Source organism: Oryzias latipes, chromosome 2, assembly GCF_002234675.1.
Source record: "Oryzias latipes chromosome 2, ASM223467v1".
NCBI lineage: Eukaryota > Metazoa > Chordata > Actinopteri > Beloniformes > Adrianichthyidae > Oryzias > Oryzias latipes.
The window spans coordinates 11,799,168-11,820,867 of record NC_019860.2 but is presented as its reverse complement, the minus strand read 5'-3'; the positions used below and the strand labels follow the sequence as shown (position 1 = coordinate 11,820,867).

Here is a 21,700-nt window from a genome sequence, read left to right as displayed (position 1 = left end):
TTTAGAATATAAAAACGTTCACTAAGGTCACACTTTCCGTCGGAATAAATCATTCGCACATGCGCAGTAGGGTTTGAAAAACGGAAGGATATAAACTCCGCCGAGCGGCTTTTTTTCTTTAAACTTTATTGTATGTAACAATTCAATACAAAACATTGTTAAACAGCGCCGAGCGGCTATATGCATTGACATGTCAGCTCGGTAAATTACGAGATGATCTTCTAAACGTGCTTTTAATAATGTTACGGTTACTATGAAACACCTGTTCGCTCATCATTTGAATTTTAATCCGTGTGGTCAGTGCTTTTTCTGAACGAAGCCAGGATTAGCAGTATGCTAACACGGGCTAACAACATTAGCTTTGGGTGGTGCTGCTTGCTGGCTGCACGTAAACATGTAAGAATAACATCAGCCTTTATTTAGTCGGGACACGACTGGAAACACAAATCCGCGTGATTGTTTGAATGTTTTCTAAGGACTGAGCGACATTTCTGCTTTGAAGCTCAAACCGCTCTGTGTCTGCTGACGATCCGAGCTGTGCACAGACACACACTTTTAGACCCGGTTCTGAGTTCGGTTGCTTGTACCCCTAGAGCTGCGGGACGGATCGCAGTCTTAAATCTCCCACACATATCGCTCATGTACCCCCCCCTTCCCATCAAACACAAAGCTGTAAGTCTGCACTCCCCCGGAAGTGCGGGAGCGGACTACTTCTCTTCTATTTTGTTTGTTACTTTTTTTGTTAAAGTCACTTCCCTCAGTTTATACTGGATCATCGCGGATTGGGAAATAAAATGAAAAAAGCAAAAAAACGAATAGCAGCTATATAAGAACGAAAAATGTAAAAATACCCCCCCCCCCGACGATGTCATCGTCCATCCCGATGGTTGACAGCAAACATCGTCAACGGCCAATTTAAGGGACATCGCCCAACCCTAGTGCCTGTGCATTTTAGCTTCATTATAATATATTTTTATTTCTTTCCATGGTGCTGCCCCGTTATACCTCTCTAAGCTTTTCTCTCCTTATTCTCCACCCCGGTCTCTCAGATCAGTTGCTTCTGGAAGGACCAAAGTCTAGACGGAAGCTCAGAGTTTTAAAAACGCATGTTTCAATTTGATTTCTAAGAAGTAAAAGGTTTCTCCCCGGTGTGAGTCGTCATGTGTCTTTTAAGGTGAGATATTTGACTAAAACTTGCATCACATTCTTGACAAGAAAAGGGCTTCTCTCCTGTATGCGTCCTCAAGTGTCTTTTTAGATGAGATATTTGACTAAAACTTTTATCACATGCTTGACAAGAAAAAGGCTTCTCTCCTGTGTGAGTTCTCATGTGTGTTTCAAGATGAGATTTAAGACTAAAACTTGTGTCACATTCTTGACAACAAAAAGGCTTCTCTCCCGTGTGAGTTCTCATGTGTCTTTTGAGATGAGACTTTTCACGAAAACTTTTATTGCATTCTTTACAAGAAAATGGCTTTTCTCCTGTATGAATTATAATGTGCGTTTTGAGACTAGATATTCGACTAAATCTTGTGTCACATTCTTGACAAGAAAAAGGCTTCTCTCCTGTATGAATTCTCATGTGTCTTTTGAGATGAGATTTTTCACAAAAACATTTATCACATTCTTTGCAAGAAAAAGGCTTCTCTCCTGTATGAGTTTTCATGTGTACTTTAAGACTTGATTTAGTCTTAAAACTTGTTTCACATTCTTGACAAGAAAACGGCTTTTCGCCTGTGTGGCTTCTCATGTGAAGTCTGAACTTAGACCAATAACTAAAACTTTTACCGCATTCTTCACAGACATGAGGTCGTTTATCAGACTTATTTCTCTTGCAGACGGAAACTTTTTGAGCAATCAGAACATTAGTGTCAAATTGACACTGTGAAATGTGAGAGCTGTCCACATTTTGGACATGACTTGTGTTTCCTCTCTTACTCTGATCTCTGTTTTGAGAGTGGGTCTCTTCATCTGTAGTTGATGATTCTTCCTGCTGGGATCCTTCTTGATCCTGACTATAAATTACATTAAAGCTCTGCTGATTGTTTAGATCTGCTTCACTGTACTCATTTTCCTCATAAGTAGGAATCTTCATAACGGTATCAGTCTCCTGCTTCATATCAAACTGCTCTTCATCCTGACAGATGAAGAACTTTTCTTGCTCCTCTTTAATCTGTGGATGTTCTGGTTTATCCTGTTCCTCTTTAAACTGTGGAGCTTCTGGTTCCTCCTGTTCCTCTTTAAACTGTGGAGCCTCTGGTTCCTCCTGTTCCTCTTTAAACTGTGGAGCCTCTGGTTCCTCCTGTTCCTCTTTAAACTGTGGAGCTTCTCGTTCCCCCTCTTCCTCCTTAATCTGTGGAATTTCTGGTTCCTCCTGTTCCTCCTTAATCTGTGGATCTTCTGGTTCCCCCAGTTCCTCCTTAATCTGTGGTTCCTCCTGTTCCATTCTTGAGTTCCTTTGCTGGTTGCAGAGATTTTCTTCTTCGGTCACATAATGCTGGGGGAGGACTGCAGGGACACAAGAAAAAGTAGGACACTGAGAGGACAGAAGACAGTAGAAATACAAACACTGGCCCCTTTATTAGGCACACCTGTCCAACTGTTTAAGGACAGACACTTTTGCATATAGCATGAAAAAAAAAATCTTCAACCGAAGCCTTGATTAGACCTGCTCGTTTTCTCATCAAGAAGAAGGCATTTTCAGATTAAGAAGGTGTCAATCAAGCAATGATGATAATTACTAACACTGTACCTAAGGAGGAGAAACATGGAACTGATCTAATTTTCACTACAATGTCTAGACAAGTTTCAGCTATGTCTGATAATTTGGCCGATCAGGTGGACCGGGAAGTGCAGGTGGTTTAATGTCCAGTGTGATGAGTCTGTGGACAGCAGCAGTACATAGCTTTTGGTTTCCACAAGAGAAGAACTCTTGACACAACTGCCCTAACAGACAACTACAAGAGGAGTTGAAATGTATAACACGGTGAAGGAGTTTTTGTTCAGAAAAAGGTACCATTAGTAAAGCTGGTAGCAGTGACTGCAGACGGGGCTCCTGCTATGATCAATAGACAAACAGGTTTCATCACTCACTGTAAAGCTGACCCAGACTTTCCAAAATGTCTGCATTACTGCTGCTTCATTCAAAAGCAGGCCTTATGTGCAGAAGTGATTGGCTCTGGACATATAATGACTCCTGTTGTGAAAACCATAAACAACCTCAGCTGCCAAGCAAAATAGCGCAGAATTTTCAAGGTGCTATTGGAGAAGATGTCTGTTGAATATGGTGAATATGAATTTGGTGAATCTGAACTTGCATTTTTGACTGATATTACTGGAAAACTAAACCACTTGAGCTGCGAGCTGCAAGGCAATGACAAAACTATATATTTTTTATGGAACAGCCTGCCCGAACCAGTGTTTCTTGTGGGGATCTTTTCTGCCAGGGCTTGCCGGCTTGGTCGGTGGTTGTTGCTGCAGTTGTCGCCCTTGCTGGGACAGCTGGGGTTTAACTTTGCAGCCTCCCGGCTGTGAAGTGGACCCCGTTGCTGTCCCAGTCTGGGTGGGTGCTGTGGCGATGTTCCTATAGCCAAGCTGGCTCCTGGAATGAAGAGATTCCCAAAAACCGTTTCCTAACTGCAGAGCCAAGCATATGTTTACATGTTTAGGTCAAAAATGTGATGAACAGCTTCATGTTGTCTTGTGATGTAAGTTTTTAACCTAAGTAAGCCTAAACATGCCACCCTGTTACTAATCCAGTTGATATGGTTCTTCATTTGTGTCTAAGTGATTAAAAACATTGTTTTTATATTTAAAGCTCTAAGCAACAAAACAGTTGTCTATACAAAAGACCTTTTTACAATTGTGCACTTTTAACAGGACTCTGAGTACAGAGACTTTGTTTAAAACTGAAGGTGACAGAGACTTTGGAGAAGTGGCTACATTGTTCTGTACTTCTTTGTTTCACCCACAGAAAAGTTAAATTGCTGATTTGTTTTTAAAAAGCTGCTGAAATAATTATCTTTTTAAAATTGCAATTTCTAATTTGGGTTTTACATTTTGTGTTCCATTTTTTTATTAGAAAGATTTGTTATTTCTTTGGTGTTTAAAGGTGGTACATATTGTATATACACAATCATCTTAGAGACATTTGCTATATGTTGTGTTTGTTGTCGTAGTTTAATTTCTTTGGATGTATAGAAAGGAAAAGAAGTTGCAGCATTGATTAAAAAAGCATAAAAGAGACATTTACTGTCTGATGTTACATCTGTAGGAGTGTACTGAGGCTGGGTTTTGTTTTGGAGCACATTCATATGTGTCGTTTGTAAAAAAAAAAAAAAAAGATAAAATATAAAGTTAATTGTATTTTTGGATGACTAAAAAAGCAATGATTAGTGCTAAAGATCTATAAAAGCCAAACAAAACAAAGGAAAAGGCTGTCTTTCAGTGTTGAACTAGGCTTTCTAACTGTTGTCATTCTTGTCTGCCACTCCTGGCTAATTTACATGTGAGCACACAGCTGGGGGGGGGGGGGGGGGGGGGGGACTCCACTCCTGCAGCAGGGGAGACTGAGGAGAGGCTGGAGGATGTAAGATTAAAAAAAATCCTGGAGTTGACCAGTTCATTTTATATATGTATATATTTTTTATTTTGGTGCTGATAACCTAAACAGAAGCTATGATAAAAATATTTGTTTGAGTCAAAATGTCCAAAACGTTGCTTTCAGCACAATAGGGTGATTAAGGTGGTTAAATGTTTCTCATACGTATAGTGCTGCTTTTCAAACGTAGAGCTTTGTAAGACACATCTAATTATCAAATCTCAGCTTCCTGAGACAAACGGCTGACTGATATGAAGCTTTTTTCTATGACTGCAACACAATCGACCACTTCCTGTTTGGCGGTGGCGTACGAAGGCACCGTCAGATGTACAGCCATGAAACTTTAAATGATGAGAGAAGACCCTTCTGAGTATGGAAGCGATTCTGTAGCATTAATAAAAAGCAAAGTCAAAACCAGAAATGCTTTTTCATTTTCAAAATGAAGCTGCATTTTTTGACTCAAAAATAAAATGAAAAAGCAATCCACCAAAATGCTTTTTCTTTTCCTTCCTCAACACAGCTTATTCTGTCACTTAATTAAAATTAAAATTAAAATGGTATTTGACATTTCATTTTCAAGACGTTCTCTGGTAAATGTGTAGCATAATTGATTTAGAAATGTTTAATTTGACGTTTAAAATAGATTAATAGAAATGCTTTTTAATTTTCAAAATGAAGCTGCATTTTTTTACTCAAAATTTAAAAGAAAAAGCAATGTACCAAAGTGCTTTATCATTTTATACTTCAACCCAGCTTTTTCTGTCACTTAATTAAAATGATAAAGAAAATGGTATTTGACATTTCATTTTAAAAAAGGTCCACGGTAAATGTGTAGCAAAATTCATTTAGAAATGTCTAATTTGACAATTAAAATGGATTAACAGAAATGCTTTTTAATTTTCAAAATGTAGCTGCATCAAATGACTCAAAATTCAAATGAAAAAGCAATATTTCAAAATGCTTTTTCATTTTATACTTAAAACCGCTTATTCTGTGTCATAATTAAAACGAAAATGCAAAGAGGGGATTGCATTTGCATTTTAACATCCACCCTGGGAAACTTGTAGCAATATTCATTTCTTAAAAGCATTAGCAGAAGGGAGGCGGGGCGATGACGTCACTGCTTTCGCCGTGTGTACGGCCGCTGACACACACACACGCACCAGGAGCAGACTGTGTTAGCGGCAGAGAAGACGGCTTTGAGTTGGTTGTGAACTTCTGATGAGTTTACACAGCTTCTCAGGACTACATAACAGCATGTCCTTCTTCTGCGGTCCTCCTCCTGACGCAGCGCGGACAAGCTTTTGTTCTTCGGACCGCCAGCTGCCTTCGCACAGCGGAGCGCGAAGCTCCCGATGATCGCTGAAGGCGGAAATGCTGCTGCGATCTGAGAAACCATCATATGAATTTGTGTTTCCAGTGGTGTCCAGAACAAAATAAACACTGATGTTATTCCCACATATTTACACATTTATTTGCAGCTTCGCGCTGAATTTGCTGTTTGATGACAGCAGGAGCTCCATCAACAGATAGCAGATTTCTCGATGCTAAACGTTGCTGGTTGGACCAAAAACACTCACTCAGCGCGAAGCTGCAGGAGACTATCTTCATAATGTGCTTTTATTACTGTCATGATTATTATTAAGGGCCTGCTTTGCTCGATCATATGTTTTTAAATCCGTGCGGTCAGACGACGCTGAAGAAGTTGGTTTGCGATTCACAGCTTCTGATTCGCGAGGGAGATAAAGGAACATTCTGCTGCATTTCTCGCATTAAGATCCAGGAATCCAGGTTTGAGCAGTCCAGGTCCAGCGGTTTGTGAACAGGACCCGGTTTTAGGTGATCTCAATGCGAACACAGACACACCAGGTCTCTCAGCGACAGCGGCCGGACACACGGAGAAAGCAGTGACGTCATCGCCCCGCCTCCCCTCTGCTAATGCTTTTAAGAAATGAATATTGCTACAAGTTTCCCAGGGTGGATGTTAAAATGCAAATGCAATCCCCTCTTTGCATTTTCGTTTTAATTATGACACAGAATAAGCGGTTTTAAGTATAAAATGAAAAAGCATTTTGAAATATTGCTTTTTCATTTGAATTTTGAGTCATTTAATGCAGCTTCATTTTGAAAATTAAAAAGCATTTATGTTAATCCGTTTTAATTGTCAAATTAGACATTTCTAAATGAATTTTGCTACACATTTACCGTGGACCTTTTTTAAAATGAAATGTCAAATACCATTTTCTTTGTCATTTTAATTAAGTGACAGAATAAGCGGTGTTGAGGAAGGAAATGAAAAAGCATTTTGAAGTATTGCTTTTTCTTTTTAATTTTGAGTCATTTGATGCAGCTTCATTTTGAAAATTAAAAAGCATTTCTATTAATCCATTTTAAATGTAAAATTAGACATTTCTAAATGAATTATGCTACACATTTACCAGAGAACGTCTTGAAAATGAAATGTCAAATACCATTTTCATTATCATTTTAATTAAGTGACAGAATAAGCTGTGTTGAGGAAGGAAAAGAAAAAGCATTTTGATGGATTACTTTTTCATTTTATTTTTGAGTCAAAAAATGCAGCTTCATTTTGAAAATGAAAAAGCATTTCTGGTTTTGACTTTGCTTTTTATTAATGCTACAGAATTGCTTCCATATCTGAGTATCTCCAGTTTTAAGTTCATGCACATCGGACGAAGCACAGAGAAAATACAGGGCAGAATGTGCCCCATGCAATAACTAGGTGGCGCTATAGAGCTCGTCCAAAGTTGTCATATCCATGGGTTCAGAATGGAAGCTTTATCATATCCATTGAATTTCAGTGAGATTGGACAAGGAATGTGCACGTGAGAGCAACTTTTGTGTGCATGGCGAGATGCCCAACTTTGCTGCTATGTCACAACCACACCCCCGCATTGAAAGATATCGTTTTTATCAGAGTAAACTTCAATGGTTTTTCAACAGGTGGACGCCATTTTGAGGTGTGTCGGCTCATCCTACTTGGAGCAGTGATGCTCCAAGTCAAACATGTCATTTCCTGTTGCCAACAGGTGGAGCTACATCTGTTCCGGATTCTTCCACTGCTGATGTGTTTAAGTCAGACTATAATCATGCACATCAATTTTGGATCAGATAAGATTATGCATGGCTGAGTAATGGCCATTTGTCTTTTCATGGCATGTTTTCGAAACGACCTCCAATTTTTACGTGCCGCCACGGTCACAAACAACCATAAAAACTTAAAAGCTTCGCAATTTACCATCGGACATGTGTCTAGTTTACAAAACCAAAGTTTGGAGTCATTATTCACAAATCTGTAGGAGGAGTTCGTTCTAGAACGATGCCTGCAAATGACCAAAATACAGCAAAAATGACATATTGACATCAATATAGCAGACTTCCTGTGCATCTGACAGCTTGGTCCCAAGAGACTTTTTTGTAGGTTTTCATCTGATGAACATGTCCTGTAAAAATCAAGCTTGTATGTTAAAGAACATGGCGGGGCTCGCAAAAACAAACATTGTAGGTGGCTCTATTGAGCCGTTTTTGTGCACCCATGCGAGTGCTGTATATCTAAGTTGGAGATATGTAAGGCTACGTTCACACTGCAGGCTGAAACGACCCAATTCCGAATTTTTTGCACCTAAGTGGCCCGATTCCGATCTTTTCACGACAGTCTGAATGACACAGATCCGATCTTTTCAATTGCGACCCAGGCCCCGTGGGTTTGCCGTCCTGAATCCGAATTGTAGCCGTTCTTTTCAATTGCGACCGCCGTCTGACCGGCCAGGCGACTTGATTCCGAACCGTACGTCATCGACACGCAACAAACGTCATCATTTTGCGTTAAAGTAGGCAGGAACGAGAACGTAAACATCAACCATGGTGGACGATGCTGCTGAGATCAGTCAGTGGAAGGGAAGTGAGATCCCCGATTGGATTAATATTTGGGCTGATCGCTCTTTTCAGGCCGAACTCCAGGGCTCTTATTGCAACTGGGCGGTTTTTGAAAAATTTTCCAGATAAATGGCAGAGCGTTATAGCTGTAACCTTTACAGCTATAACTTTTTTTTCTTTCTCCCCTTCCGACCGTCACCGTGCTCAGAAGCGCAGGGGACCCGAGGCGATCCTCCTCCTCCTCCCTGTTCTGATCCTTAGATTCTCCAGAACGGGTTGATAAAGAGTCCATAGCATTTATTTTGGGGGAAACCTTCTTTTATTACCGTCCTCCGTAACACACAACATGAATGCGCGCCCACACTGCCCCCCCCTATTCTCTATCGCGGCACGCGCTTGCACACACACACGGGGCGCGCGGGCCCAACACATACACATTCCTCTTCCACTACAGTGGGTACAGACGATCCCGACTCCAATGCCTTCTTAAAATGAGAAGATTGTAATTGTGCTGCTCCTTCGTGAAAATAAATTTAATATTACAAAAAGAGTTCCGCTTTTGACAACACTGTTGTTGACATCTGCTCCGCAAACAAGTGACGTCGTTCACCGTTGAGTATTCTTCTGGCTTCTGCGCATGCGGGTCTCGTTTGGGTCGTGTCACGGTCACACTGGAGATCACAAAAGTTCGGATTTACTTGGAAATGTGAACGGTCTAGCAAACAATTCGGATTTTTTCAAAAAATCCGAATTGAGCATTAAGCCCTGCAGTGTGAACGTAGCCTAAGAGGCATCTCATTCTGAAATCTCAGCCTGGTGATACAAACAGCTGATTTATTATGAATTTTTAATTATCTGACTGCAACACAATCGACCACTTCCTGTTTGGCGGTGGCATGCGCAGGCACCGTCAGGTGTACACCCATGAAACTTTAAATGATGAGAGAAGACCCTTATGAGTATCTCTTGTTGTAAATTTATGAACGTCGGACAAAGCACAGAGAAAAGATAGGTCAAAATGTGACATAAAATGTATTTTTCAATATCTAGGTGGCGCTATGGAGCTCGTCCAAGATTGTCATATCCATGGGTTCAGAATGGAACCCTCATCACCTCTACCGAATTTTAGTAAGATTGGACAAGGAATGTGCACGTGAGAGCAACTTTTGTGTGAATTAGAATTGGAGTCTTCTTTTGTGTTTAATAGTTAAAACTCAACAGTGTTAACTGAACCTTGTTAATAAGGATGTTTAACTGTGAAAACGGCAGATATAGAAGACTGAATAAAACAAGAGTTGATACCAAGGAAGCTGTGCAAACATGATTCAGTCAGTATAAAAGGTCTAGGAGGCCAAATTACAAGGGCTGGCCTTCTGAACCTCCTAGAAGAACACAGGAAGTTCTGCTCGAAGGGGGAGTGAGTAAAGGCTCAAGTTGTTTAGACCTACATGTTCTAGTGGAATGTTATTGGCCAGTGCCCCTAATGTTTACATACATTTAAGTATTGTTTGTAACTGTGAAATGACCGAAAGGTTACTACTGTAATCACTTTGTTACTAAGCACTTGTTTTTATTCTAAATGTATGGTATTTTGTTTACCATTTGTACTGTCATGACAGCGATGGTGCTGTCAGTTTACCTTCTTGTTGCATCTTCAAAAGTGCATCATAAAATGTGACACTGAATTTGGAACAGCACATTGTAATTTCTGCATCTTTTATTAAAGTATGTATTAGTAATACAGTGAAAATTAGTGAATTTGGTTAGCATGTTGATTTACGGCATGCACCCCTAAATTTTCTGGTTGTGCCCCTAAAATTTTCAGTTGGGGGCCACTGTGCTCCTAGTGAAAAAAGTTAGTCTGGAGCCCAGTAAAGTCATGGTCTTTTTGAGAAATAGTCTTGAGAAATGCTTGTGCCACTTTAGTCATGTTTATTAGTCCTCTTTATGGTAAACTTTTTTTTCCCTGTACTCTCTGCACACAAGGTACACAAGCACAGCATTCGGCTGACGAAGAAGCCGCATTTGTGACAATCCCTAGGATCCAGACAGAGATGTAGAATAAACCCGCTGGACTTACAGCAGAAAACAAAGAGTTCAATTTAAAAAAAAGTGTTGATTTGGAGATAACGGTACCACAAAACACAGACAACACTAATGCCATGATGGCGTTTTATCGCTGCCATAAAGTGAAAGAGCGTAAAAACTGAGCAGTGTATTCAGGAACTGAGTGAGCGACCCTTACAATCGCAATTCTAACCGAGCGACCCCCCATTTTACAATTGCACGCTTACAATCCTAACTGAGAGGTGATCTTGCGCAGTCACTTCCCTTTTGCATGCTTGCCTGGATTTGTGCTCAGTGTTAAGGGGGCGTTTTTGTCACTTGGGGGGCGGTGTTCAGGGGTGTGTTTGTCGCTTGGTGCCGGAAAACTTTCTGGTTGATCTGATTGGCTGAAATTTGCTGGTCAAATCCGGCAAGGCAGCGGGGCGGGACTTTCATTTTTCAGAGCAGGGGGTGGCTAACAGGCGGCTCTCTGTCTATTATGATATTTTTTATATACCGTACTTTCAAAACCATATGTCTAACATAAAAGTTTTACATTTTCTCCAAAATGTACAGAGCGGCCCTTACGTGTTGTTGTGTGACTATTGTAAAGAGGACCTAAAAGAGAACAACATGAGAACGGTACGGAGAGAGGTGAGGATGTGACAGAACTCCCCCCATTGTACAAATATGTGCATAATGCAGAACAATTTCATTTTGGAAACCCTGGAAATGCAAAGAGACACGATTATACTGTAAAGCAGAGTTTAAACTGAAGGCTATCAGCTTCACGGAGGAAAATGGGAATAGAGCAGCTGAAGTTCGTTAGAAAGATCTTCACAGATTCAAACTTCCGCCCTCAATAACTCTTCTGATAAACGTTCAAATGTGTCAGAAAGTATCTCAATCCTTTTGTATTAACACAGAGAGTGAACTAAAAATGCATTTCAAAAGAAAAAAAGATAGCTTTTTTGCCTTTTAATCAGAATTGTTCTCTTCAAGCTGTGAATGGAGACATGCAGCGAGCCGGTGTAGGTACAATAACCGTTCGGCCTGGAACATCCGTTCGGGGTCCTTCGGGGTCCTGGGACTAATGCTGACGTCACATTATGTGATTGGCTGTCCGTTGGCCCGATGACGTGTCAGATAGTGATTGGTCTGGACAAAGTACGATACCACCATAGACGAAAATATTATGACGTCTGTTGTAAACAAACAGAGCTCCGTAATAGAGCTACATTGTCTTCTAAACGTGCTTTTATTATTGTTATGATTATTATTGAATGCATGTTTGCTTATAGTTTTTATAATCCCTGCGCCCAGTGCTTTATTATTGGCAGATCGGACCCGGAAGCACAACATTTAGCCGTGCTAACAACATTTTCAGCCATAATGGCTGAACTTAAACTGGAATAACAAGCGGACTGTGGCAAAATCTTTTTATAAAAATTACAAAGAATATTGTCAGACACAATTTATGAAGGAAAATAACTTTAGGTTACAAAAGAGAACGTGAAATTAAAATATGTAGAGCCCGAGCAGATCTCCACTCTACGTAGTTTGTCCAAGTGGGGCTACCATAGTGTGACGTTTCCTTCAGTCAATAGGACTCTGAACGGTAGTTCCAGGCCGAACGGTTATTGTACCTACACCGGCTGCCAAGGGACCGTCAACAAAGTGCAAACTCTGTGAAACACCATTCTGTAAAAATCAATAAACTTTTAAAAAGCGAATAAATGTCTATATTTATATGAACTGATAATGAAGACTCCTCAGCATATTCATGCTACATTACATATTTTGTGAGAAAGCCAATCTCTATTTTATTGTATTGCATATACTTTTTAAAATTTAATAGAGATAGAAATCATAACATATGTGCACAATAGCTCTGAAGATACTAAAGCTAATGTCACCAAACATCCTGTACTGACTAATCATGACCTTTTTGTCCTACTACAACAAAGATTGTCATAAATTCACTTTGTTTATTTTTAGGAATTTTTCATATTGAAAAATGAATAACATTCGGTCAAAAATCCTCAATAGCTCTGAAGATGCTGTAGTTACTGACACAGATCTCCGTACACTGACTCCTTTTTGATCTTTAAATCCAGTCTCAAAACCTATCTGTTTAAAGCTCGCATTTCCGGAACACAATTTCTCATCTTCTGTCAGCTGATGAATCCAATTTATCTATAGTCTTTAACATGTTGTGATTTTATTGGGTTTTACCTGTAACTTTGTACGGTGACCTTTTGAAAGGCGCTTTTAAATAAAATGTATTATTATTATTATTAAAACTTTCTGTTCTGACTAATAATGACCTGATTTTACTACAATAAAGGTTATGTCAAAACATTCTAGCATCTTCAGAGCTAGAATGTAGGTGATCATCAGAGCGACTGGCCCGCCTGCTGGCTGTGTATTTAGGATGGAATGCGCAACTGATGCTACCACAGTTTACAGTGGCTGGTGGGGGAACCAGGTGTCGGCCAGGGGGGGCCGTGGCCAACCCCTAGTGGCGCCACTGTTTCACTTGGATCAGATAGTTCTGGAGGATGAAGGCTTTATCTCCGAGGTTGAAGTGAACACATACCTATTGCGTGCAGCTGAAGCTGTGGTTTCCACATGATATCCAGCAGTCTGCGCTGACAACAGAGCTCCTTCTCATACTGGACGATGGTTCATTCAGCAGCAGAAAGTTGTTTTCTGACTTCATCTTTCTGAGGTTCTGAAGACATCGTTACTACTGCAGCTGCTCCGATCTTCACCTCACCCAAACACCGCCGTCCTCTTCACTGCTAGTCTGACTATCACAGCCACGTTGTCTTTAAAACACGTATATACTCACTTACAACACTTGACAAATGGTGAGAGTTCGGACGCAAACCACGTATCGTCTTTTATGCTCAAAAACCTCAGAAATGTCCGAACAAAACACTACCACCCTCTGACCACAAGCTAACCCTGCTAGCCTGCTAGGCCCCTACCCCGTGTTGCCAGATAGTCACGGATTTCCAGCCTAAAAGCCATCTAAAAACAGCCAGCTCCCACAGAATACCGCCCAAAATGTGTGGTCTGCAATGTTTGGCTTTTCTTGTAGCACTTTAGTTTAATGGGGATTCTGGAAGAGACTTAAGTGTCTTTTTTTCTAATTAAAATAAAACTAAGAAGCCAATTTAAAAAAAGTTAGGTAGTTTAAGTTAATAGGTTCATAACGTTTTTCATTTTATTCCGTAAATGTTTATTTTGTGTGGAATTAAAAATTGGGAGTTCCTCCCTCACACACATACTTTGTAAATTCTTAAATTATTCGTTTGTTTGATGTCTAGTGTAAATATTCCATTCTAAAAAAAAAAAAGTTTTTTTCTTTGGGGGGGGGGGACATGAACTCTGCCCCCCCCCCAAGACACACACACTTTGTAAACTCTTTAGTTTTCTGCCCCCCCCCCCCCCCCCCCCACACACACACACACACACTTTGTAACTTCTTAGGTTTCCTTTTATTCTTCCATGTTCAGTCAAACAAGCAAAAGGCACTGGTAGATGGTACTATGGATTCAGCTGGACAGGGTTCGAGTCCCTGGAGTGTCCTTGAAAATTCATTGACTTTGACATGAAACATCAGTACAGTAAATAGTCTTCCAAAAAAGATTATTCTAAAGTTTTAAAGAGTATTCTAAAATTTTAAAGATTATTCTATGCTGATAAATAATTGTTTAGAAATTGAGTAATATAGCAATATTACATGTACATCATGTAAATTCTTTCTTTCTTTCTTTCTTAATTGGTTGCATTGGTTTGTGTTGGGTCACAACCGGTCACAACCGGTGTTGCCAGATAGTTTGTAGGCCTAAATTTTAGTTTCACAAACTTACATTTGTTCCCGCTTACTCCCATGTTATTTAAAAAAAAAAATTGAAAACCATGTTTGGTCTTACTTTTTGAGTCCATGTGCCAATCCTTCTCTACAGAAAGATTAATGCTGCTGTTGTGAAAGCCTTCCTTATTTTCCTTTAGTTTAATGAGTATCTCCCTCTCAATGGAGATATTGGCCAATGCAGAAAGACGTCATAGGTCTGTTCTGTTTTTACTGCAAAGCAGCTGTCAGTGCACACGTTCACCGGTAGTTGAGTGAATCACACACAAACACAGGTAATTGGGAGTATTTTTCAGTCTAACAATCATCCCTAGCTCTAACTACTTCCACACCAAATTACAGACTGCATTCAGCTTTAATGTATTTTTAAAACCCAATTCGTATCTCTCAAACATTCAATAATAAGTATTGGCTTAGCCCGAACCTGAAGTGATGCTAAGCAGTATTTGGTGTCAGAAGATGTTAACTTGTTTATTTCCGTGAATTCAATAAAATGAAAAGGACAAAACCATCCAGTGCCCAATTTGGAAAAAAATAAGAAAGAAGACCAAGAGAAACATGAAGAGGACAACGGTATGATATTGATGTAAACCTAAGACAACTTTATTAAACATGCACAATAATATTTGAAGAGTAGGTACGCTAAGGCTATTCCATCCATCCATCTTCCTCCGCTTATCCGGAACTGGGTTGCGGGGGCAGCAGACTGAGCAGAGATGCCCAGACCTCACCCCAGCCACTTCCTCCAGCTCCTCTGGGGGGACCCCACGGCGTTCCCAGGCCAGCCGAGAGATGTAGCCGAGAGATGTAGTCTCTCCAGCGTGACCTGGGTCTTCTCCGGGGCCTCCGCCCAGTGGGGCATGCCCGAAACACCTCTCCAGGGAGGCGTCCAGGAGGCATCCGGACTAGATGCCCGAGCCACCGCTTACAAAATATTTAGCCACTGCTTCTCCTCCACATCGAAAGGAGCCAGTTGTGGCTCCTTTCAATGTGGAGGAGAAGCGGTTCTACTCCGAGCTCTCCACGGATTGCCGAGCTTCTCACCTTATCTCTGAGGGAGCGCCCCGCCACCCTATTGAGGAAGCTCATTTCAACCGCTTGTATTCGGGACCTCGTTCTTTCGGTCATGACCCATAGCTCATGACCATAGGTGAGTATTGGACTGAAGATACTGAAGATCGACCGGTAAATTGAGAGCTTTGCTTTTCGGCTCAGCTCTCTCTTCACCACAACAGACCGATACAGTGACCGCATAACTATGGATGCCGCTCCGATCTGCCTGTCGATCTCGTCTTCTTTCACTCGTGAAGGCTATTGTCAACCTAAAATTTTAGTCCGAACTCAATTTGTGCTCTAATCCAAATAAATACAATTGTATATTCATATTTTATCAAAATAGCATACCATGACATGATGATCTGCTGTCACCTTATTCAGATATTCGTAAATACATATATTCAGTACACTGTCTCTTATTCTCAATATTATTAGAATTACTTTCTAGTGGTTCCCCATTTTGTTGTCAGAAATTGCATTAAAATATACTGTTTCAATCCCTTCTACTTTAGTATATTTGTCTAAATATTTTGTAAGAATGTTCTATTTTTCCTTTCACATTAAATGCACTTCTAAAATATTTGGAACCAGTTGCTGTGGTGTAAGACGAAAATGATGTCCCTGAGCCATCAACCTCAATTTCAGTCACTCAGAAGGAGATGGAGACCACTTCAGAACCCGTTTTGGAAGTTCAGGATGCAGAGCCGAACATTTCCACAGATGCTGGAGGCCCATTTGAATCTTATCCATAACTGCAAGAAACATCAGGTTTGCATTGCACATCATTTAGATTACTAGTGTAGTATAAATAAAATTAAAAGTAGATATATATTTTCATAGTCAGTCACAGTGTGTACATCATTTCATAAAATGTATTACTATCTGTGCTGCCTCAACAAATTCCGCAAACACTTATTTATTGACAATAAATGTGCCTTTTTTAGGATTACAAACACAAAAACATCCCCATCCAGTACAGTGGCTTCAGTGAATTAAGAACTGCCCACTGACACCCTTTTCCATGAATGACAGGATTCAAACACATCTGGTTTGCAGAGGACCAATTGAGGTGCCATCCACATTTGTTTCTTCCAGGAATGACAGTGATGGAAAAACCTGCCATATATAGTACTTCAAAAAACTTTAGTTAGTGGAGAAGAGGTAAAAAGAACATGGTTTGTGTACTCGGAAAAAAATGATAGACTGTTGTGTTTTTGCCGCAAACTTTTTTTCCAAAAAGAAAATTAGTTTCGCAAACAATTTAATGTTTGGAAGCATGCCAGTTCTTTGATCACCTCACATGACAGTGTCCCAGATCATATCCACTGCATGAAAACTTGGAAAGAGTTAGCTGTCAGGATAAAAAAGCTTAAGCTTATCAAAATGTTCCTACGATCAACCATGGCTCAAGATCGGCTATCTAGTTTGGCAGTTATAATCGTAAAATGCTGAGAGTCCAACATATGGGGATTACATTGATGACTTTGCCCGTAATAAGGCAAGACAGGCACATTTTTAGTTTCTAAGAGAAGAAGACCAAGTTCATAGTGTGAGCTATGAGAATTATATGATATGAGAATGAATTAAATTCAGTTTTATTTATATAGCCACATATTACAGCAATAATAATCTCAATCGGCTTAAAGCTTTAAATTGCACTAATTGTGTATAGTTTTTTAAATGGAGGTCTTTTGAAACCTCAAGCAAACGCGTGATGTTATCCTTGTAAGAGTTATTGTTACTTTTAGTTTTTTTTATAAGCTGTAAGGATTTAAATGCCTCTAGTTGCATTTTTTTCAATCATTTTTAATTATTAAATATTTGAAAAATAAAGTAAATAAGTATAAAAAAGTACATTTAAAAAAGTAAATAAAGTTAAAAAAAAGTATTAAAATATAAGCAATTGTACTTTTCTGGGTCATAATTGGGGGGACCTAGGGGTGCCACTGGTGTGGCTCGCCCAGGGTGTCATTTGTGCCAGAACTGCCACTTCAGGGAAGCCTAGAGTTGGGCCCCCTAGTGGCTACTAATCATATCAGATCCAGTTTATCTAAAAATAATAATCATGCATGTTTTATTTGAACCTTTCTGTTGTCTCTTCATTAGAAACTGCTGTTCTGTGGGTCAGAACTATGCTAAAATGTTTGTCCAGTTTAAATCTGCAGTTCTGTGAATGATGCATTTACTTTGTAATAACACAGTGAACAGGAACTTATCCCAGATACAGTATATACACCTGCATGGACTTGGGTGCTTGCTTTATTCTGGTATGACAAACATGAAAAATATATGATCATTGTAACCATCAGACAAGGTTACAATATTTTTAAAATTAAAACGGAAAGTTCTTCTTCTTCTTCTATGCAACAGTACTCTGCTGATTACTTTTTATTGACACCAATCTGAATTTTTTTCTCCAAACAGAACCTGGCACCAAGAGTTTAGTGAAACCTGACCTGAGAGTCTCCAGTTCACAGTGTGGACTCTTTAGTCCATCAGACAGAAGTTTCACTCCCGAGTCCTGCAGCTTGTTGTTACTCAGGTCCAAATCTCTGAGACTGGAGGACCGAGAGCTGAGAACTGAGGACAGAGCTGCACAGCTTCTCTCTGACAGGTTACAGCCACTCAGTCTGAAGAAAACAAAGCAAGAAAGCAGTTATTGATTGAATCTTTAACTTTTTAACTCAAATTCATTTGTTCACTGAAGGTGATTTTCCTGAGAGTTCTTACAGAGCTTTGTTGGAGGCTTTGATCACTGGCAGAAGCCTCAGAAGAGCCTCCTCTGAAGCAGAGTATTTCTTCAGGTCAAACACTTCCAGATAATCTTCTAATGACAGTAAAATGAAGGCCAGAGCCGACCACTGAGCAGGAGACAGTTTATCTATGGAGAGATGTCCTGACCTCAGGGACTGTTGGATCTCCTCCACAAGAGAATCATCATTCAGTTCATTCAGGCAGTGGAACAGGTTGATGCTTTTATCTGCAGACAGATTCTGACTGATCTTCTTCTTGATGTACTGGACTGTTTCCTGATTGGACAGTGAGCTAATTCTTTTCTGAGTCAGCAGACCTCGTAGGAGACTCTGATTGATTTGCAATGAAAGACCCAGAAGGAAGCGGAGGAGCAAGCCCAGGTGTTCGGACTCTGTAAGGCCTTTTTCACAGAACTCTGGTAAAACTGGACTGGACTGCTTTGGTTCAGATTACAGAGCTTGGGTTTTTTCAGTTCTTTCTCCATTAGGTTGACTCCAGAGTTGATGAAGGTCAGATGAACATGAAGAGCAGCCAAAAACTCCTGAACACTCAGATGGATGAAGCAGAACACCATGTCCTGGTACAGCCCTCGCTCCTCTCTAAAGATCTGTGTGAACACTCCAGAGTACACTGAGGCTGCTCTGATATCGATGCCACACTCTTTCAGGTCGGATTCATAGAAGATCAGGTTGCCTTTCTGCAGCTGCTCAAAAGCAAGTTTTGCCACAGACTCCATCATTTTCCTGCTCTCTGGACTCCAGTGAGGATCTGTCTCAGCTCCTCCATCATACTTGACCTTCTTTACTTTGGCCTGAACCACCAGGAAGTGGATGTACATCTCAGTCAGGCTCTTGGGCAGCTCTCCTCCCTCTGTGCTCTTCAGCAGATCCTCCAGAACTGTAGCAGTGATCCAGCAGAAAACTGGGATGTGGCACATGATGTGGAGGCTTCGGGATCTCTTGATGTGGGAGATGATTCTGTTGGCCTGCTCTTCATCTCTGAATCTCTTCTTGAAATGCTCATCCTTTTGAGGGTTATTGAACCCTCTGACCTCTGTCACCATGTCAACATATCTAGGAGGAATTTGACTGGCTGCTGCAGGTCGTGTGGTGATCCAGAGGTGAGCAGAGGGGAGCAAGGTCCCTCTAATGAGGTTTGTCAGCAGATCACCCACTGTGGTTGACTTTCTAGGGTCATTTAGTGTCCAAGTCTTGTGGAAGTTCAGTGGAAGTCGACCCTCATCCAGACCATCAAAGATGAAGATGATCTGGAAGTCTTCAAAGCTGCAGATTCCTGCTTCTTTGGTTTCAGGGAAGAAGTGATGAACAAGTTCCACCAAGCTGAACTTCTCCTCTTTCAGCACATTCAGCTCTCTGAAAGTGAATGGAAATATGAAGTTGATGTTCTGGTTAGCTTTGCCTTCAGCCCAGTCCAGAGTGAACTTCTGTGTTAAGACTGTTTTCCCAATGCCAGCCACTCCCTTTGTCATCACAGTTCTGATTGGTTCTTGTCTTCCAGCTGGGAGTTTAAAGAGCTCTTCTTGTCTGATGCTTGTTTCTGCTCTGTCTGCTTTCCTGGATGCTGCTTCAATCTGTCTGACCTCATGTTCTTCATTCAACTCTCCAGTTCCTCCCTCTGTGATGTAGAGATCTGTAAAGATCTCATTAGGAAGGATTGAGTTTCCTGCTTTGGTTATCCCCTCAAACAAACACTGGAACTTCTTCTTCAACCCAGATTGGACTTTATGTTGACAAACTGCAGCAGAAGATCCTGAAATAAGACAACAAATAGATGAAATAAAGTCTCCAAAACCCTGAAAGATGAGGATTTGAATCCACATTGTTCCATTTGATACATCACTAAATCTTCATTTATCCAGTAGGTGAAATCTTCAGAGAAATCCTCTTACTGCTATGCAATCGATCAGCCAGCTCCTCCTGCTTCATTTTCCTCAGGAAGTTCTCTGTGATCTTCATCAGTGACTCCCTGCTGCTCTTCTGCTTTTCATCTTCATCCTTCAGCTCCTCCTCATCTGTCTTCTGATTCAGAAGCTTCTGGATCTTCTTCAGCTCTTTCTTCACAAAAGTTACAATGTTTTCCTCCAGCAGCTGGAAAAGAATTCTAGATCAGAGTGAATTCATGGAGCCAAACATCTGCTCCATGTTGGACGCACTGACAATCCACTGGGGCACTCAAAAATCCACAAAATCACATTGTCTGATTTATAAAGAATTTATTTGTTAATTATCGTGAAAAATAAGTATTTGATCAATAACAAAAGTTCAACTCAATACTTTGTTATTTACCCTTTGTTGACAATGACAGCTGTCAAACGTAGCTGTAAGTCTTTAAAGTTAAAGTCATGATGAAAAAATAAAAATAAAAATTGCGCCGCCATGTAGCGAATTGGCGCCCCTGGGTGCAGCTGCACGTGCTCCTGCTGGAAATGTTTGACGAACGGGGGGGGCTGCGGGTATAAAAAAGGTATAAAAAAAACATGCTTTTTTGGTTATTTTTGTGTGAAATGCCCAAATAAAAAATGGAAAAACAAAAAAAATTCTTCACTTAGATGACAGTTGGTTTAGTCGACAGACTTGATACCTATGTCAGGACATTTATGCTAAATGCAAAAACATCTGAAATATGGAGAAAAAAGGTCAAAGCTGGTGCCCAATTTAGAAAGAAAAGAGAAGAAGAGGAGAAAAGAGACAAAGAAAAGGGTATTATCGCATAGCTAGATGCACGTTTTCTAAATTCGAATGCTACCTGCCCTACAACAACAACAGCGTTGCAGAGGAAAAATCTCTTGTTTGGTCTATCATGACCAAAACTGAAGTAGGCCCAAATATTGCAAATAACGTCATTTTTAAGATATTTATTCTTAAATGTTTGCTCTGCCTTAACTTGTAACATTAGTTATGATTCGTGTGTCTGTCTGCTCTGCTGTAACACAAAGTTTTTGTTGTGTTTTATTGTTGTATATTAGTTCATAATGTTAAATAAGCTGTGATGGTAGCATGCTGCTGCTGCTGCTGCTGCTGCTGTTAGCTTTTCAAAACTCCAGTTGATCAAATCATACCTGAGATCACCAATGTCTCAGGAGCAACTCACTAACCTGCTGTTGTTAGTATCAATCATTCAGGGGGGGGAGCAGATTTCATATGATGACGTTATTGACAAGCTTGCATCAGGAAGGCCACAAAGGTTAGGTTTAGTTAGTGTTTTCTGTTCTTAGTGCTGCAGTTACATTTATTCTAGTGTGTTATTAGTGTGATTTGTAGTTTATATTTATTTTAGATTATTTATTTGTGTTTGATTAAATATTTCCCACTGTATTTTCAGTTACAATAAATGGACAAAGTGACTCTATTGGGGGGAAGGGGGGGGGGGGCGCCAGAGGAGGGTCTTGCCCGGGGAGTAATTCAGGGTAGAACCGCCACTGCATACTAACCTAAGATCACGTT

General features: G+C 40.3%; 1 protein-coding gene across 4 annotated transcripts; it reads right to left on the bottom strand.

Moving 5' to 3' along the window:
- Positions 1-888: 888 nt before the first annotated feature.
- On the bottom strand, positions 889-20,436 carry LOC101172391 (oocyte zinc finger protein XlCOF6.1). Of its 4 annotated transcripts, none has more exons than XM_023964566.1 (4): positions 20,146-20,436; positions 18,213-20,006; positions 17,939-18,112; positions 889-2,508 (listed from the first exon to the last, which is right to left on the bottom strand). In XM_023964566.1, the coding sequence occupies exon 4, from the start codon at positions 2,444-2,446 to the stop codon at positions 1,124-1,126; it is 1,323 nt and encodes a 440-aa protein (XP_023820334.1). In that variant the 5' UTR covers positions 2,447-2,508; positions 17,939-18,112; positions 18,213-20,006; positions 20,146-20,436; the 3' UTR covers positions 889-1,123. The 4 variants fall into 4 exon arrangements, with proteins under 4 accessions (XP_023820334.1, XP_020563849.2, XP_023820333.1 ...); XM_023964565.1 differs by lacking the exon at positions 889-2,508 and adding an exon at positions 15,292-16,234 and having other exon boundaries at positions 20,146-20,432; XM_023964562.1 differs by lacking the exon at positions 889-2,508 and having other exon boundaries at positions 17,708-18,112; positions 20,146-20,432.
- Between the last annotated feature and the right edge of the window lie 1,264 nt (positions 20,437-21,700).

Coding starts and splice junctions, on each gene's coding strand:
- LOC101172391 (XM_023964565.1), bottom strand. CDS start 20,212: ATGAAGATCACAGAGAACTTCCTGAGGAAAATGAAGCAGGAGGAGCTG. Junction 20,007..20,145: donor GGCTGATCGATTGCATAGCA/GTAAGAGGATTT, acceptor GTCTTATTTCAG/GATCTTCTGCTGCAGTTTGT.